This window comes from Arvicola amphibius, chromosome 18 (assembly GCF_903992535.2).
Source record: "Arvicola amphibius chromosome 18, mArvAmp1.2, whole genome shotgun sequence".
Lineage (NCBI taxonomy): Eukaryota > Metazoa > Chordata > Mammalia > Rodentia > Cricetidae > Arvicola > Arvicola amphibius.
This window is the reverse complement of record NC_052064.1, coordinates 30,434,127-30,447,682: the sequence shown is the minus strand read 5'-3', so window position 1 is coordinate 30,447,682 and position 13,556 is coordinate 30,434,127. Positions and strand designations below refer to the sequence as shown.

Below are 13,556 nucleotides of genomic sequence, written 5' to 3'. Positions count from 1 at the left end.
GTTTTTGTTTGGAGACACGCTCTCTCTGTGTAGCCTGGGCTGCCCCGGGATATGTGGTGATTCCCTCTTGAGTCCTGGGATTAGAGAGGGGTGTCACATGCCCACCTCTATGAACGTTTAGAATGCCTTTAGGTCTCTTCCATTTCTGGAGTTCTAAATTCCTTGAGTCATTCATGAAGGACTAGTAGTCATGGCTTATCCGGACGGCTTATCCATTATGTTTGAGAGACAGGGTCTCACTTCATAGCCTTGCTTTGACTGCTGTGGGATTTGCTATATATAGATCAGGCTAGCCTTGAACTTATAGAGTCCTCCTGCCTCTAAATTCTAATGCCGCTGGGACTGCGGGCATGTACCACTATGCCCATACCCCCACCCCATACACAAAATTCAGGTAGCTCAGGCTGTCCTCAAATGTGCTATGTGAAGGAGAGCGGCCTTCATTTTTCAATATCCCCATTTCCTGTGCTGGGATTCCACATGGGTGCTACCACACCGACCTCCACTAATGCTCGAAACCACGAGGACCAATGGGAGGATCTAGCATGTAAAGGTGCCTACCGCCAAGCCTGAAGGCACACATGACAGGAGGGAAGAACTGGACCCTTGAAATGGTCCTCTCACCTCCATGTGCTCACTGATGCACACACCTCAACACAAGCTAAATAAAGAAACACAAATGCAATTAAAAATCTAAGTGAAGGAAAAGAGTAGGAGGGCGGGGCTTGGGGGGGGCCGTGAGTGTAAGCAGGAGATCACGCAGGGGAGTTTCTTTGTGGCACTTCCCAGGACTCCTAATTCTGGCCAATGAGCGTTCTCATTTTGAGTCTCTAAGCCCTAAGTTTGGCAATTAATCCATACTTATAATCAGGTGTGACATCTGTTGCCTGGGCTAGTTAAAAAAAAAAAACAAGCACATTGAAAATTTTTCCCAGGTAGCTAAAAGCAAACTTATTTTTAGCCATGGCAATCTAGCTAAAATAAGTATAGCTGGTCATGTGTCCCTTAACGATGGAGATTCATCTTGAGAGACGAGCCTTCTGATGATTTCATTGTCATGTGGACAGAGTGTGCTCACAAAAATCTAGATGGGGAGGTCATAGTCACTCAGTGTGGCCTCAGATGCAATCAAGGGATGCAGGATGTGAGTTGGGCGTAAAGGCTCTGCAGTTGTAGCACGGGATACGACTTTCCACAAATTTCTGTATCAAGAGAGCACACTCTAAAACAGGAAGAGGAGAACAGTATAGTATTTGCATAAACTAGTATGTTTGTGATCATTGCCAAACACTGTATATTAATATAGTTTGTGCTATATTTTTATAGGACTGGAAGTATAGTAGGTTTATCTGCCCCAGTGTGACCGCAAACACACAGGAATGGCACATTTAGTTACAGAAGCATGTCTCTGGGAGGTAGATGTTTTCTGCTCCGTTAGAGTCTTCTGGGGCCACTGCTCTCTGTGCTGTCTCCCGCGGAGCAGAGCACCCTTCCATGGCACGTCATTGTGTTGACTATGTCCAGTTCTCTTGCACTTGGATTAGAGTAATTTCAAATCAGCTATTTGGTTTTGGAGGAGCTAAAACAATTCTAATATATTTCGAATCTCCAAAATACCTTATTTATTTATTTTTAATATTTTTGAGACGAGTTCTCATTGTGTAGCCCTGGTTCTCTTGAAACTTGCTATGCAGACCAGGCTGTCTTGGACCTCCATTGGGATTAAAGGTGTGTGCTACCATGCCCAGCAAACAGTAACTCATTTTATGGAAAAGATTCAGTGCTGGGAAAATATTTTGGTGTAAAAAAGTTCTTGCCATACAAGTTTGGGGTCCCTTCCCCCCAAACCCATGTAAAACCAGGCATGATATTACACCTGTAATAATCCCAATGTTCCCATCTCTCATTAAAAAAAAATTACTTCCAAGTACAAGCAGCAAACCATGTGTAAGGCTAAGTTGGACTACAAAATACCACACATGAATCTTTATATTTAAAAATTCATATCCATCATAAAGAACTCTGAAAGCTTTCAAGTGTTTCTGAGCTGGAAAGGTATTTTCAGCCTTCTGATTTATGAAATACACAGTGCTGTTCATAAAATAGGTGTACCTACAATCGCTGTTTATGTAGCGTATGCACCAGAGGCTGCGTGCACAGCCTTAGGCTATGTGGAAGTCGAATAGGCATGGGGGCTGCTCCGGCATCTGTTAGGAAGGCTCCTCATCTCACCTCGCCCATTACCCACTGCCGAGACAAGCCAGGCGCGCTCTGCAAAAGCAGAGCCATGTTAATACCAGCCCCAAGAAGACAGTTCATTTTCAACATTAGAAATATCAATACACACGTCTCCCGGGTTATCTTCATCCACGCTGCTTCGCAGTAACATGGTTATTCCAGTGTTGCTTGCATCCTGGGTTGAAGAGGTTGACGGAGCTCTTCCCCCATTTTCCAAAAAGACATGGGGGGTCCGGAGACTCCAGCTGTGTGGGTCGTTTGGGACGAGCAGTAAACAGAGAAAATGATGAACTGTGAAACCGCACACAGCCTGGAGGGCAGTAAGGAGAGAAGTGTACAGTCAGGGGGAGGTGGGAACGAGTTTAATCAATACTCGTCCCTTTCTGCCTTCACTACCTCCCCTGGTTTAAGATGCTATCGCTTTGTGCATCACCAGCCGAGTGCGGAAACCCTAGAATACCGGCGGCACCTCCAGCGGTAGGGACGACCTGGCACCACCAGCCCAGGCTTTGCCTCAGGATCCCATGATTTCAGACTCAAGCCACGAGAATACGGTGGTCTCATTGAGGTTTAGAAGATATTCATGTGGGAAGTGGGATAATCCCACGTGGTATGTACCCACCCGTGTTTTTAAGGTCTCACGTGTGTAACAGCTTACCTGTAGAACTACTGAGTATATCCTAGGCAGAGAGTTGATAGTAATAGTCGTACCTCAAACTCAATGAAGTTACTCTGCTATTTCCAGGTTCCATTAGCCAGGGAGGGTCTGTTTTTTGCTACCCAATTCTTTTGCTCAGTTTAGGACTGAAATCTATCCTGTGTTTGGTAGCAGCAGGGATATACAGCCATCATCTAGGGAGGAGAGCTTGACTGAATTAGGTGCCCAGCCTCCCGCTTTTTGAAGTTGTGTGAGTTTTGGTTCCCAGTGGTGGAGCCAGGGAGGGGGACCTCTTCCCTGCCTCTCCACAGAGGCTCACCATGGGGTAGCTGGAGCAGGGTCCAGAGGAAGGCTAGAGAGCTAGGGAGCTAGGGAATGTCTGGGTTCAAAGTGATCTGGGCTACAGCCTCCCCTTCTGGGCCAGCAAGAGTTAAAGGTAGCTCTAGGAAGTCCTTGGCCTCCTTCTAGACCAGCTTGTGAGAAGCAGCACAGCTCTGACTCCTCCTGGGGCTGACTGTCCTGTGCCTTCCCAGAAGACAACGTTCATTACGAGAGAACGAGACTGTAAGCCCATGTTTAGGAGTTCACACCCCGTGTGGCGGTGACAGGCAGCTTCTATTAGGTAGCTTTCACGTTAGAAGTTCTATTATTATGACATTTCAGTTTGGTATTTCGGAATTTCATCCCGGTCCCGTCGTGTGTTAGATTTCAATGACTCAGATATCCCACATCAGAACTACGTGAGACACGAAGTAGAAGGAAAAGGGGGGACCGGAGATAGCAGTAGTCGCTCTCCTCAAGGTCCCACTGTCTAGGAAGAGCAAATGGATCTCAGTCCAGAGAGGGAGCTGGTGCAGCTGGTACTGCACAGCTCTATGTGGTTACACAGCAGGCCTTGCTGAGGCAGAGTCTCCAGGGAGTGGGTCAGGCCTTCCAAGTCTTAGGAGACGCTGGTGCTGCTGGGCTGCGTGGTCTGATTCAGTGTGGTCTGATTCAGTGCGGAGCTCCCCGTACCACCTTCCCTTAGAGATCAACTCAGGGAGGCTAGCCGTCTGCCGTGTAGAAAAGGCCAAGAGGTTTCTTTGGGTTGGATTAGAGACTCCTTCCTCCACCTCTGCATCAGGGAGGTGATTCTGACCTTTTAAACGCAGGGTCTGTCTGCCGGAGTTGAACCTCCCGCTAAGACCATTGTCATCCTCTTTATGTCCGTCACATAATGGAAATGTCAGCAGAGGTTCTAAGCTGGCCTGAACTCTTCCATGTCATCTGGGGATGACATTTTGGAAACAGACAAGACTTAAAGGCATGGTCTCAAGCTTCATGAAAGTCGTTAGGGTCGTTTGAGTGTTCATGTTCATTTGCTGGCATGCAGCATTTCGAGAAATCAAATCTTTATAAAATGGACATACGGTGCAGGTATGAGTTGGCCCGGACATACCGTACCGCCAGGAGGTGTCTCTCTGTAGGACATTCGAGTCAAGATGCGCAATTAAAACGGAAAAGTCCCAGTGCTGCATCAGGCCATGCTCCCTCTAACCCCAGGGACCAACAACTCTGAGGGGAGAGGGGAGGAAGAGTGGGAACCCTCACGAATGTGGGCGCTCAGAAAGCTTTAGCTTCGACTCATTTTTGGTTGAAACACAGCCGAAGTGTTAGGTTCGGTTTCCCCCGGCTCGAAAATAGCACTGTCGAGTTTTTCATTTGGTGAATTTTCACACAAGTGATAATCACACGTTTCTATAAATTATATTAATTTAACTTATTTCCCTAAACGTTGTTCTGCAGTGCGTAGCACGGATGTTCTCAGAATCTTGGCTGCGTGAGCTTGTTGCAGTTGGAAGAGGAGCAGAGACATCTGAAAAGCATTATCTGGGTGGAGGATGCTGGAGCAGCCGATGTCACCTTGTGCTGTGGCTCAGCAGCCTCAGCAAGTCCCTCCCTCTGCATTTAATCTGCACGTCCTGCTTCCTCCATGTTTGATGGCACTTGAGGCTTGGCTTTTTTTTTTTTTTAATTTTTTATATTTTAGGAATTACCGCTATTACGCAAGTATACTTGAGGGACAGGGAGCTCAGGCCATCCCGGTTGTTATTAATGATTTAGTCTACAGAGGAGTTCTCGCTTTTAGTTTAAAAGACAAAGGAAACCAGTAGGCTGTGGTGTGTCCCTTCTTGTCTTTAAAAAGAGGGCTATTCATGTCTATGAAAACTAACTGGTTTCCCCCTTCTTTTCAGAGTATGATTTCATCCATTGTAAATAGCACGTACTATGCCAATGTGTCAGCAACCAAGTGCCAAGAGTTTGGGAGATGGTATAAAAAGTATAAGAAGATTAAAGGTAATCTCCGTTTCTTGTTTTTAAAGCCGATTTGTAGATCCTCAGGGTGATAAGTTGTTGGTTTTTTGACATGGATGTTAACTGCAACCGTTGTTTATCATATATGCACATGTATGTGTGTATACATGTGTGTGTACATGTATGTGTGTATACATGTATGTGTATACATGCATGTGTGTATACATGTATGTGTGTATGCATGTGTGTGTGTACATGCACACATACATAAGTATTTATGAAGGTAAGATTCATAACATTTCTGTCATAAAAGTCAACCCTTAAAAGTAAGATGGTAGTCGGGCTACAAGGAAAAGTTTTAGTGTAATCTATCAACTTCGTGGTTTTTCAGCAAAATCTTTGAATTTTATTTAGAAGCTTTATTCCAAGTTACATAACACTGATTATTTGATTCCTGGTCAACAAGTAGAAAGACTGCCAAAGCATCAGGAAAGCTTGTATTAGAAATAGGGTATCAGTGTGTTTGTTGGAGACAAACCTTGAGGAGTAAGGTAAGTTTTCTGTGGTCTGGCATATTTGAACTCAGATCTGAACCTTTAACTTGCTAAGTTCCGTGAACTTGGTCAAATCACTTAATCTCAGCAAGCTTTCAACATCTTCATCTAACCATTAGAAATGAAAGTATCTAGATAAGAGAATATTAATATAGAATCAATCCTAAATAACTAACAGCTATGATATAATAATAGTAGTAAGACTAGACATAATATATAAGAAATTATATGTAGCCTTGAAAACACAGTTCTTTTACATAATAAATATCATGCTATTTAGACCGCCCAGCCTTTTAAATATATTAGTGTTATTTTACCTTTGCAAGCATGCTAATGTAGAAATCTTTTCATTCTTTCCAGTGAAGGTGAATGTGACTAGTCTTTGATATTTGGGGTACTTTTGGTGACACTGGTGTTGATGTCTGAGCGCCACACCAGTCTCTGACGGTGACGCTGCCCATCAGGCTGTAGTGGAGGTGTTCTCCGTCTTGGGGTCAGCTCGCTACCCCCTTCGAGGGCCACATGATGGTTCGGTGGGTGGGTAGACATGAAGGATGAATTGAGCTTCATTATTGGCAGGCTTCCTCAAGGGAGACAGGGTAGCATCAAAGCAATACTTCAGGCTAGTGAGTGTCGGAGAGCTTGTTTACAAGATTGCCCTTGGGCAAGCGAGCTCTCGGCTGATGGAGCTGCACAGTTCGGATGGAGAAAAAGGGAGAGCATTCCCCGGTAAACACACAATTTAGAGGGAAGCAAAACTATCGAGCTATCCAGAGGTTAAGTGTACTGCAAACCGAATTACGATCAATTTCTCTTCAGCATATTCTCGAATTCTTTGAGCCCTTTAGATTCTGGTTCGGGTGTTTGTCTTCAAATACTAATACTCACTTCTGCGTAGGAGAAGCTGAATAGGTCCTCACTCTGAGGTGTCATTGTGTGGTTCAGAAGGGTTTGCTGCCTCCAACTGTCGCCTCCGATTTCTTCTTTTGAAATCGGATTGTTGAGGTGCTTGAACACATCGACTTTGACTAAAAATCAAAAGAATCGCTCAGCTTCAAGGTCGTTTGCTAGATCACATTTACCTGCTAGGCAGAAAAGGAAGAGAGCAAGTGCATCCTTTTATATGCTAGACTATGATTTCAGCTTCAGCAAGCCTGGGAACTCTTCAGTCTAGTGATTTCCCGGTTGCCACCACAGTGGTGTGTGTGTGTGTGTGTGTGTGTGCGTGCGTGCGTGCGTGCGTGTGTGTGTGCGTGTGTGAACACTCATGTTGTCTGCTCTTTCAGTGATTCAGTTCTTTAAACTCTGATTTTTTTTCAAGTTAGTAAATGCACAGTTAAATCTTTAAGTTCCAATAAAAGCAGACTGAGGCCTCGATTTCCTCCAGTAGATCAAGGCTCCACATCTGAAGGGGCTGGGAGGCACACTGTGTACACATGTTGTTCAAGACGCTAGCCATCGCTGTTGGTGTGTGTGTGTGTGTGTGTATCTGCGTGCGTGTCAGTGAGAGGAAGAAAGGAAGGTTACAGTATGTGTGAAGTAAATACAAGCTGCCACACACAGTTCAAGTGTGTTGATTCATCAGCCCAGGGAGTGGGAGGAAAAACAAAGAGCACATGACAGGTATAACGGTGCTGCGCAGAAAAACAAATCCCAGAGAAGTTCCTTTTGTTAACTTCCTACCCTCAGGATGCAGTGTTGGGCTCAGCTCTTCTCAACCCATAAAGGCTTCTTGCCAAGGACAGATATGGCAGGGAATTCCTCTCTTGATCCATTTCTCCCGGAAGGATCATGGTTTGGTTTCAAAGATCTGCTTGGGACCTTCCCTTTTCAAGATGAACAGAAGTAACCATGTTCCAGTCTGGAAGTCGGTAGCAGCCCCAGCAGACGGAGCCCTTAGGCTTCCTCCTGAGAAGGCAGAAGTCTGGGAGGCCGGTTTCTCCCTGCCGTCCCCTTACCGTCCTCACCTGGTTTCCAGTGTGCCTGCACCATGACTTATGTTAGCTACAGAAGAAAGTCTGCAGCTAACTTACTGATGTCCTAAGCAAAATGCAGGCGACGTCGTTAAATATGTTTCCTATTATCTGCTAATGTCTGTTTTAATAAAACAGTGGGAACTAAATGGTTGCTTCTTAATCAAAACCATGACTTTCAAAACATAAGCTATGTGATTCTGTTACAAATTGCCACATCGGGATCTTCTAGGTCAACTCTTTTTTCTATCCTCATAGAAATAAATAAACAGTAGAATAATTATATACTCTAAAGATCAAAGTAGAATAGGACTCAAACCTGGCAAAAATAAAAGTCTACTGGAAGGATACAAAAAAAGAGATCAGATTGCAAATTCTATAGTCGAAGCTTAAATAAATATGAGAAAAATGAACAATCGATAATTTGATATCATTAAAAACAGACGCGAGCAGTGTATACACATGGAATTGTCGAGATTCGGCCGTAAACATTCTAATGCGCGTTTCTGGATTTGTTGTTGCTCCTTCTAAACTATTTATACTCGCTCTCTATAAAGTCCTCAATTGGCTTGGCTTAGCGTGTTGACTTTATTTTCCCCAGTGACCACAGTCGGCCTTGCTCTGTTTACCTTTTTCCTTTAATCTCCAAGACAATCAAGGTTGGCCGAGACACCCTTGAGTTAACATCACCACGACTTCAAGAGAGATGGAGAAACAAGTCTATACATTCTGGTTTCAAGGTCCTACCATGAACCTTGTCCCAGGACTTTGGGCTCCCGAGGAGCAGGGGGCAATGGGTGGGCATGTTAGGTTGGTCTGCACCTCTTTGTAAGACTTGCCATTCAGCTGCTTCTGGGCTAGATTTTCAAGAGCGTTCAACTCCGCTGTGTAAGGAACACATTGTACTTTCATCCGGAAGGAAGGAGAAGAGCCACTCAGTGTCCAGGTGTTTTATGAGCAATGGGCAGAGGTGACCCGTAGCCACCCAGACACAGTCATGCTGCTGTGTAATCATTTTTAAGGGTTGGGGATTTATTCCATGGATATTACTCTTAGAGAATTAGCCTTTAACCTATTATTTTTGCAAGAGCTCCGGATATGAACTTATGCCATAACTTTTATGAAGCCAAAGGCAATTGTGTTGGCAGTACCACTGCCAATCTCATTCTCTTATGTGTTTGGTTGTGAACCTTTCATGACCGAGCCACCTCTCTAGCCCACCGACTCCACTCTCCTGCCTTCACGGAGTCCTAGGCACAATGAAGACGTGAACTGGCAAAGGCGGTTCACGTCAGGTTTGAATGGATCCTTGATGAGTAAGTTCTAGTGACTATATCCAAAATACTTTTACGAAAATCAAAACGAATTGTCTTTCCTGGGATTCATCTCAAAGCCTTTAATATGTCTCAAGAATTGAAGGGTCACTCAAAGTTCATACAAATACTGGTGGCTATTATAAAATTATTTATGTCATAGAATAATACCACCAGAATGAATGGGCCTAACCAAACCCTGTATTTTGGTTAGGGCTGAAAATCATGCCCGTCACTTTCCTCTTCTTAATCATTGCTCAAAACATTCTGATTGCTAGTTTTCTTAATTTTATTTGTTTATTTGGGCCTATTTTGAAAAATATTGCAAAGCTGGGAGAAAAGGGGATTTCTAAAACCAGTGTTAGCTTCCTTGAGTCTGGTTTATTCTAGTAATCAGTATTTTATCTGACCCTGTCTAATCTACCCTTGCAAGATCAAACGTCCAGGCCAGCAAAGCAGATAGTAAACAAAGCTCGAGGAGGCTTTCAGGAAACACAAAGATTAGATGTTGAATGAAAATGAAACTCCTTGAACCAGTCCTCTGTACTCAAGTGGCTAAGTGGGTTGTGATTAAAAGAAATAAGTAATTATGATCATTATAGCTGAAATGATATAATGTTACCACATTTAAAGCACCTCCCGTACCCCAAAATGATTGTGTCATTTACAAAGCGGTGCCTGCGAGCTGAGTGGAGAATCAGTGTCTCCTGACCTGCCTCGCCACGGTGCTGTCGGTGGCCAGGACAATGCCTTTAATCAGCTCCTGGTCCCCCTGCCTCTGCTGCTGCTTAGCTCTGATGAGGTGAAAGGAACTTACTTTTGTCTACCTGATTCTTTTGAGTTACGAAAGGAATTTGCTTTCACCTTTGGGTTCTAAGGAAAGGTGGCTCACAAGGAAGCCGACATTATGTCTTTGTGAAAGTAATGCCAGCATCAAGTCCTTTGAGTTTTATATAAATATTGGAGTCGTGAGAATAGCAACAGCACTTCTCCAAACAACCATTTCCAGCATGCTGGTTGGGGGCCTTTGGAAGAAGAGCCTTGTGCATTTCCACGGTGGCCATCACTTCTGTGTGTTTCTTGGTCATCCCAGCAGTCCAGTTGGCAGTGCCAGCAAGCAGAAATATGGTGTGTGCGGGCCTCTTTGAGTGCTTGGCCCCGCGTAAGTCAATTCCTTCCTCGGATCTCCTGAGGCTCATTTTAGCTATGCTGGTAGCTGCTTATTTTTGGCTTGGATATATTTATTCATAAGTGTTTAAAGAACTATAAATAATTGTTCTTAATAACGTAGTTGATAGAGTAAAAGAAACTTATCTGCTATTTAAATTAATTTAAAATATATTTTAAAAGAAGATAGGTTTCCATTTCCTTAGCTATCAGTTTTCTATCTACCCACCCCATCATCCGTGCATCCCAGATAGTCACACTCTAAAGAAGAGTTCTTGGCTCCTACAGAACTCTAAAATATACAAAGCAGTTAATAGGGTAGCATGGATTCTAACATTTGAAAATAAGTTTGAGCTTTTCTGTTATATTGCTGGAGGAATTCTAATGGTGGGGCCATCACAGGGAGCCTTACGTAGGCCTTCCATGCCAAAAAGAAAGGATGCTCACAAGAAACAAAGAATCGCGGTCACAACGAGACAAAGAGTGTGATCAAACGCCTGTGTGCGCTGACAAGAGCTGGGTAAGGAGGTAGAAATATCAGCAAGTCATTCAAGATGAGAGGCCGCGAGCGGCCTCACGAAGAGCTACAGAATGATTAGTGGAGACACTTTTGGACTAGGTAGCTCAGGTGGACCCAAGGGAGCGTTCTTGTTTTTCTTTAGTAATACTTTAATCTTTGCTTGAAATAAAAATATAATTACTTTTTTTACTTCCTTTCTTCAACCCCTCCCACGAAGACACTTTTGTTCTTTCTCATTCATGGCTTCTTTTTCTTTCTTTCTTTAATTTTATACACACACTCACACACACACACACACACACACACACATGTGCACGCACACATGCGCACATGCATTGCGTGCACACATGTGCACACAATGTTATGGTTTTGGTCCCTGGTCCCTTTAAGAGACAAGCCACGCCCACTCACACCCCCATCCGCTGAGGCAGGCTGATCTTCAGCTTCTGGCCTGAGCTAGCTTTTTTTTTCCATCTTCCTTTCTGAGAGGCAGCTTTGCTTCTGCCTCTCTCCCCACTTCTCTGCTTCCCCACCCGTCTCTGTCTCCTCTCTCCTCTTCTCTCTGTCTCTCTCTCTCTCTGTCTCTCTCTCTCTCTCTGTCTCTCTCTCTCTCCCCTCTCCCTTCCCCTGAATAAATATTCAACCTCACTCTGCAAGTTGTGTCTATGCATGTTTCTGTCTTCTACCCGCCCGCCATGTATCTCCCTGCCTGGGACCAGCCACTGCTCTGGGACTGGCAGCCATCTCTGCCTGGGACTGGCTGCTCCCAGGGCCCGCAGTCTGCCGCCACATGGCCCGCTATCACCATTTGGGACCTACAGCATTTCTGCTGCCTACAGCTGCTGCCTGGGATTTTATAGCATTTTTTTAAAGAACAACACACGCAACACCCATGCTCAGTCTATATAACGTCACTTGTATGTATATGATTTCAGAGCTGACCATTTGGTGTTGGACAATCAGTCTGGGGGCTCTTCCCCCAGGGAATACTATTTCTTCCACTCTCTGCGCTCTCAGAGAAAGGTTTTCAGGGCAAATCCAGCTCAGCTCCTTCATGTTTTGTGTCCGAAGTGCGTGGCGTCTTCAGCGAGGGGCTTACCTGCAGCCTCTTGGCATCCAAGGGTAGCAGTAATTGCCTATAAAGTTTGGGCCTCTCTTGAATTCAAAGGAGCGTTCGTTAAAGAGCAAGTGCTCTGTGAGATCCCAGCACGGAAGTCCCAAGTGCCTGATGGGAAATGGTTCTCCAGCCTGCTCCTTGCTCTTCTGATGTTGACCTTCATTCTGCCCTTTGCAAGAACTTGAGCTCATCTGAACCCCTAAAGGAATTCCCAGGAAGTCAGAGCAGTGATTCTCAGCCTTTCTAATACAGTTCCTTATGCTGTGGGGACCCCCCAACCATAAAAGGATCTCGTTGCTATTTCCTAACTTTGCTACTGTTACAAATCATGATTTAAGTAAATATCTGGCATTCGAGAGATCTGATGTGCAGACCGTAGAGGAGTTGTGCCCCTTTAAGAGGTTGAGAGCAGCTGATCTAGGGTTGTCTGGAGTAGGCGTCCTTCTGGGACAAGAGAGCTCCCGGGCACACGTCTGTTTTGCGCTCTCCTCAGACTAGCGAATATAGGCGTTATATCATAAGAACGTCACATTAGTAGGTAGAATTGAATGGACATTAGCTTACGTGAGTTCACACACTTGGTCTTGTTTTGGCAGATATTATGTTGTAGCCAGCCTTATTTCTGACTGAAAGGTTAAAACCCCTCAGTTGAATGAAAGGAAAAGATGATAATTTTGTTCATTTAATTCATATAGCTAATGTGCTTAGGAGGCTAATACTCTATTCAAATAATCCATTCCTTTCATATTAATTAGTTATTGAACTAAAGAGTTAGAAATGGATAATTATAACTTTATTAACTGTAAATTGGGAATTGTTCGCACAAAGAAAAATACCTCTTTGAATTTTTTTTTCTCAACCAGTTTATTATTTTTCCTAAAAGTAATGGCCTATAACATTTATGATTCATCCAGTCAGGGAGGCCGGTCTTTTGGAAAGATTGAATCAGGAACGATTGTCTCCTTGATGAACTTTTCTCAGTAGGCTGAATTAAAGAATTAACATGCAGTGAATGCTAAATGGAAGGGGCAGACTGTCTAAACAACAATGTTGAGTTTCTGCACGTGGTTTCTTTCTGCATCACGGGTTGAATGCACTTTAGAATTATAGCCTAAATTAAGACAAAAAGGAAAAGTATAGGCACCCCCAGATGCAAGCAGTTTCATCTACACTTACAGGACGTTTGGAATGATCAGTGCTATCAAACTGCTTAGAGCCAGGATAATTGTATCACCAAGGAGGGGGCTGTGTGGCAGTAAAGTGGACAGTGGTCACTTTTTCCGTGGAGCTTAATGGGTCCTACGGGCTTGCACTGCCAAAGAAACAGAGGCGTTCATATCCCAGTTGCTTTATAGCAGATGTGTATGTTCTATAGAACTTAATATGGGGAAAATTCACCTAAGGAAAGCCAGCATACAGCATCATCACAGGCCCGGCTTGTACCCCTCGCTCATGGGGCCATTTTGTTGGGCGTTAACAAGTTGGCTCTGCATGTCTTGCTTTAGGCAGAGACCTTGCAAAGGAATTCCCAACCCAGAGACAAAGTCTCTACAACAGATTTAGAGAAAAGAAAAAAAAATCTGTAGACTTGGTAGTCCTAAGAGACGTAGCGTCTCAACCCCACCCCCACCTGCCTTTACCCTTCGGCTCTTTCAGACGCCTAAATATTTTCTTTAATTATATTTAGTCAGCTCTTTTTCTCCAGTTGTTTGTTTCGATGG

The 13,556-nt window shown here is 44.2% G+C and overlaps 1 protein-coding gene across 1 annotated transcript in view; it reads left to right on the top strand.

Annotated features, from left to right (window-relative positions):
• Satb2 (SATB homeobox 2) overlaps positions 1-13,556 on the top strand; it is a 165,348-nt gene that overhangs the window by 73,117 nt on the left and 78,675 nt on the right. Inside the window, exon 7 of the mRNA XM_038315450.1 lies at positions 5,131-5,233. Coding sequence (XP_038171378.1) covers positions 5,131-5,233 — 103 coding nt within the window. The remainder of the gene's footprint in view (positions 1-5,130; positions 5,234-13,556) is intronic.